General features: G+C 41.9%; 2 protein-coding genes across 2 annotated transcripts in view; both read left to right on the forward strand.

Moving 5' to 3' along the window:
- The window catches only part of LOC124888069 (protein SHORT ROOT IN SALT MEDIUM 1-like), a 16,282-nt gene that overhangs the window by 3,952 nt on the left and 6,303 nt on the right, over nt 1-6,027 (forward strand). The window lies entirely within an intron of this gene.
- Nucleotides 5,221-5,913, forward strand: LOC124887852. Its single transcript, XM_047397768.1, has one exon. The coding sequence runs from the start codon at nt 5,221-5,223 to the stop codon at nt 5,911-5,913; it is 693 nt and encodes a 230-aa protein (XP_047253724.1).

Below are 6,027 nucleotides of genomic sequence, written 5' to 3' on the forward strand. Positions count from 1 at the left end.
AGTTCTCAAAGGCCGTCGGATACTCAGAACAATGATCAAATGGACAAATGGCACAGAAAATCGAGGTCCTAAAAGAAGAGCTCCGTCAAATGCGGGATCTAACCAAGCTTACAATAGCTAGCTTTCCCGCTCAACCGCAGACTCCAAGTATTGAATTACCTCCAGGTTCATCCGCTAACCAAGCAAGTATACCACACGCTCAAGCATCGCCTGCTTTCCAACCCACTATTGGAACGGCGCCTATTTATCCATTTCCTACTTACAACTTCACTGTTCCAATCCATCCAGAGATGCAACACATACCTGAGGCATATGTTGCTTGTGCGATACCTATGGGACCTGTATATGCCACCAAAGCTCCTGCGTTTGCAATATCTGTGACTCTTAAGATTCCGTATGAGGTTGGTCGGTATGCAATATTAGGTAAGGATGTCCAATCAAGTGAAGAAGGTTCGATAGCAGCCCAGTTTGAGAATCTAAAGAGAGCATTCAGAAAAATGCAAGTCACCAGAGGGACTGAAAGTCTGGACTACGATGACTTATGCATTCATCCAGACATCGATATGCCAGTGTGATACAAAGCACCAAAGTTTGAAGTATTTGACGAAAAGGGTGACCCGCATGCACACTTGAGGGCTTACTGAGACAAGTTGATCGGTGTAGGAAGGAGTGAGAAGTTGAGAATGAAGTTGTTAATTTAGAGTTTATTGGGAGAAGCTTTGACTTGGTACACCCAACAAAACCCTCATAAGTGGCGTAACTGGCGGGAAATGGCTGAGGATTTCATGAGTCGCTTCAGATTTAACTCTGAGATTGCCCTAGGCAGGTTCTCACTGGCTAACATACAGAAGAAGCCATCCAAATCATTTCAAGAATATACATGGTGTTGGAGGACCGATGCTGCAAGGATCCAGCCTTCACTGGATGAGAGTGAGCTCTCCAAATATTTTATCCGAGCACAGGAGGGTGTTTACTTCGATAAGATAATGTCGATGACGAGCCAAAAGTTTGCAGAATTGGTCAAAATGGGAGATTTCATAGAAGAAGGCATCAAGTTGGGGAAGATCCAATCTATGGCTGCATTGCAAGCTGCGAGTAAGGCCATGCAGACTAGTTCCATTAATGGTAACAAGAAAAAGAGGAAAGATGTCTCAGCCGTCACACCATACTACCGACCTAGAAATTCTTCCCACCATCACCCTAATAATCCCCAAATTATTGCACACGTCCTAGTGTACAATACTCAACTGCATTATAATCTACCTCGAGCTCCAGCATACCAAAATCCACCAAGACCATACGCCCCTGTCCACGCTCTAGCTCACCAAAATAGACTAGCCTATGCACCCAGACCACGTCTAAACTTTGAAGCCAGAAATACCCACACCTATACACTGATTGCAGAACCTTTAGCCCAATTATTTGAAATGTTGAGGGTTGCCAGTTTGTTGCATCCAATTGATGGAAAGGCCCCTGATCCGGCCTCTGGAAACTTTGATGGTAGAAAGTGGTGCGCCTATCACTCAGGAGTCCAAGGGCACGACACGGTAGACTGTTACAGCTTGAAGAATCAAATTGAGTCTCTGATAAGAAGGGGTATCATCAAATGCACTGCCGCAGCTCCTAATGTGAACAATAACCCCTTGCTAAATCATGAAAATTGGGAAGTCAATATGATTACTCTAGAGGAGGAGCATGATTTGGAAGAAACTATTGTGACCACATGGAACGCAGAAGAAATCGCCACTACATCCCTATCACAGCTATTTATCACAGTTCAGTTGAGGAAGCCTATAACTGTTCAAACCTATCTGTCGAGAGTTGTAGTGACCAATTTAGACACTGGGAGGACCGAATTCGACACTAAGGCAGTCCTATGGGACTATCGACTTGAAATCAAGGGAAAAATGATAGACGATGTTGCGGCTCAAGGGATGACCAGGTCGGAAAGGTGTTATGCGCCAAAGGAACCAAATCATGGGGTTCTTGGGAAAGATCAAAACCCAAGGAGAAATATCACAGATACTGAAGATACAAAATTTTGGAAGAAGATGCAGCTCAAGGACTATTCATTCGAGGATCATCTCAAGAAGATACCGGCCTAGATATTCGTCATGTCCTTACTTATGAGTTCTGAAGCCCATAGAAATACTTTGATGGAAGTGTTATCTGGGATTAGCATACCAAAGGAGACAACTAGCGGGACTTTGGCTGCAGCAATCGGGCGAGTAGTAGAGGCAAATAAGGTTTCTTTCCATGATGATGAGTTACCGTCAAAAGGGGCTGCTCACAACAAAGCGCTCCATATTATAGTCAGTTATCATGACAATATTGTGAATAGGGTCTTGATCGATGGTGGTTCGAGTTGCAATATCAATCCATTCTCCACTTTGAGGGATTTGGGTATGAATATAAAAGATATAAGGGAGAGTCGGGTGAAGGTTAGAGCCTTTGATGGATCGCAAAGGAGTGTCATCGGGGAAATTTACTTAACACTACAAATAGGACCAGCAGAATTTCCTATTCTATTTCAGGTCATGGATGTGTCATCTAGCTACAACCTATTACTGGGGAGGCCATGGGTCCACATAGCAATAGCCGTTCCTTCCACTCTCCATCAGTGCATGAAGTTTGAATGGGGTCGCACAGAAATTACTATCCATGGAGAACTCAGTCATCCCATTTATTCTGTCAATTCAGTCCCAGTCACCGAGGATTTAGATGGAGCCAATTTTCATACTCTGGAGATCATGCAAGCAACAAAGATCAATGAGGAAGTAATGCCAATTGAAGCAAAAATATCGAATGCTGAAAAGATGGTTGTGTCAGAGATGTTAAAATATAGGTATCAGCCCAAGACAGGACTAGGACCGAGAGCTAATGGTATAGTCGAGCCAATCCAATTAAAGCAGCAGAAGGGTACTACAGGGCTTGGATATGAGCCTATTTCTAGAGTAGCCTGCAGTAAAGGATTCAGAATGACGATATTTGTGCCAGCTCAAGTCCTGGTTTCAGAACAAGCAGATGATGAAGATATCATAGAAGGAATAAAAAATTTGTTTGTGTCCATGATCGAAGAAGAATCAGAGATAGCTTTCAAGAAGCTCACCATCCGTGATGCCGAGCCTAGAGAAGCCTTGCAAAACTGGACCACCAGCCCATCCCTGTTTCGTCAGGAGTATTGGTAGTGTGGGACTGTTATTTTTTTAAAAAAATTATTTTGTTTGCATGATCAATCAAGGCTTGAATCATGCCGAAGCTTTTTGCTACTTGCCTCTTGCCAAAGCCTAGTGTTTTATTAATAAAAGTCCTTATTTTCAAAACTTATTCTTCTATTTTCAACATATATTTACTTTACTCGCTTTTTATAATTTTCAGCACAAATATTAATAAAAATTCTCGTTCCACAATTATGAAATGTATCGAATTCATTGAGCAAAATAAAAGCAATGAAAAAGATTACGAGGAGTACAATGAGGGCATGATGCCTGTAAACCTGCCTCAGGAGATCGAGCAACTTGAGAGTCAGAAGAAGATATGGACAAAATTGAAGCCGTCGATTTGGGTGATGAAGAAATGGCAAAGGATACACGAGTCAACATACACTTGGAGGCCGAAAGGAAGCAGGAATTGATAAGTCTGCTCAAGCAATACATTAATGTATTTGTTTGGTCTTACGATGACATGCCTGGTTTAAGCACCGATATCGTCTTGCATCGACTGCGGACTAACCCCGCATGTCCACCAGTGAAGCAAAAGACAAGAAAATTCAAGCCCGATTTAAGTTTGAGAATCAAGAAGGAGGTGACCAAGAATATAGAATCCAACGTCGTGAGGGTCACGACTTATCCCACCTAGCTGGCCCACATCATGTCCGTACCAAAGAAGGACAAAAAGATAAGAATATGTGTAGATTATCAGGATCTCAAAAGGACTAGTCCAAAGGATGATTTTCCTCTCCCGAACATTCACATTCTCATTGATAATTGTGCAAAGCATGAGTTACAATCATTTGTTGATTGTTTTGCGGGATATCATTAAATCCTGATGGATGAGGACGATGCGGAAAAGACAACCTTTATCACTCCATGGGGAGTATACTGCTACAAGTTAATGCCATTTGGACTTAAGAATGCCGGCGCAATATATATGAGGGCCATGACTACTCTTTTCCACGATATGATTCACAAAGAAATCAAAGTGTACATGGATGATGTCGTCATTAAATCAAAAAGGAGTTTGGACCATTTGGATGATTTACGAAAGTTCTTTGAAAGGCTGTGAAGGTACGACCTAAAGTTGAACCCAACTAAATACACCTTTGGAGTTCCCACGGGAAAGTTATTAGGATTCGTTGTTAGTAGGAGAGGTATAGAGTTGGACCCATCCAAGATAAAAACAATCTAAGACTTACCACTTCCTAAGACCAAAAAGGACGTAATCAGCTTCTTGGGAAGACTCAATTACATTAGTCGGTTCATAGCTCAGTCCATAATAATTTGTGAACCGATATTCAAGTTGTTGAAGAAAGACACCACCACCAGATAGACTGAAGAATGTTAGAAGGCTTTTGACAAAATCAAGGAGTATTTGTCTAACCCACCAGTATTGGTTCCACCAGAGGCGGGAAAGCCATTGTTGTTATATCTATCCGTTATGGACAATTCCTTTAGATGTGTGTTAGGGCAGCATAATGATACGGGGAGAAAAGAGCAAGCCATTTACTACCTGAGTAAGAAGTTCACACCGTATAGAGTAAGGTATACATTGTTAGAGCAAACTTGTTGCGCATTGTCTTAGGTCACTCAGAATTTAAGGCACTACCTGTCTGCGTATACCACATACTTGATTTTAAGGATGGATCCACTCAAGTACATATTTCAGAAGCAAATGCCTACTGAAAAGTTAGCAAAATGGCAGATCTTGTTGAGTGAGTTTGACATTATGTACGTGACACAAAAGGCCATCAAAGAACAAGCATTAGCTGATCACCTCGCAGAAAATCTAATGGATCAAGATTACACGCCGCTCAATATCTACTTTCCTGATGAAGAGGTGTTGTTTGCGGGAGAGGACATCTAAGAACCATATGACGGATGGAGGATGTTCTTCGATAGAGCAGCGAACTTCAAATGAGTCAGAATTGGAGAAATACTAGTTTCAGAAATAGGTCAACATTACCCAATCTCAGCGAATATTAGGTTTCCTTGCATGAATAACATGGCAGAATATGAGGCTTGCATTCTCAGGCTTAGGATGGCCATAGACAAGGACATTAAAGAGCTATTGGTGATAGGAGATTCAGATTTGTTGATCCATCAGGTGCAAGGAGAATGGACCACCAAGAATGTCAAAATCCTTCCTTATGTGCAATGTGTTAAAAAATTGAGCAAAAGGTTTACGAAGATCGAATTCAAGCATGTCCCTCAAATTCAAAATAAGTTCGTTGATGCCTTGGCGACACTATCTTCAATGATTCAGCATCCAGATAAGAATTACATCGATCCTATCAAAGTGGAGATACACGACCAACAAGCCTACTATTTCTATGTAGATGAAGAGCCAGATGGAAAGCCGTGGTACAACGACATTAAGAGGTTACTTGGAGCAGAAGGATATCTAGAAGGCGCTACTGACAAGAAGAAGAGGACTTTAAGAAGGATGGCCAATCACTTCTTTCTCAATAAGGAAATCCTATATAGGAGGACTCCAGACTTAGGATTGCTACGATGCGTCGATGCCATGAGATTGTTAAAGGAGATACATGCAGGAACTTGTGGACCCCACATGAATAGTTTCATGCTTGCGAAGAAGATTTTAAGAGCTGGATACTTTTGGATGATCATGGAGAGGGATAGTATTCGATTCATGCAGAAGTGTCACCAATGTCAAGTTCATGGAGATTTTATATGAGTTCCACCAAACGATGTCAATGTGATAGGTTCTCCACCGTCGTTTTTCACTTGGGGCATGGATGTTATTGGGCCCATAGAGCCTCCTGCATCCAACGGACAGCGTTTTATATTT

This window comes from Capsicum annuum, chromosome 10, assembly GCF_002878395.1.
Source record: "Capsicum annuum cultivar UCD-10X-F1 chromosome 10, UCD10Xv1.1, whole genome shotgun sequence".
Lineage (NCBI taxonomy): Eukaryota > Viridiplantae > Streptophyta > Magnoliopsida > Solanales > Solanaceae > Capsicum > Capsicum annuum.

What these genes read in the sequence shown, in the direction of transcription:
- LOC124887852 (XM_047397768.1), top strand. Translation starts at nt 5,221, where the DNA reads ATGGCAGAATATGAGGCTTGCATTCTCAGGCTTAGGATGGCCATAGAC.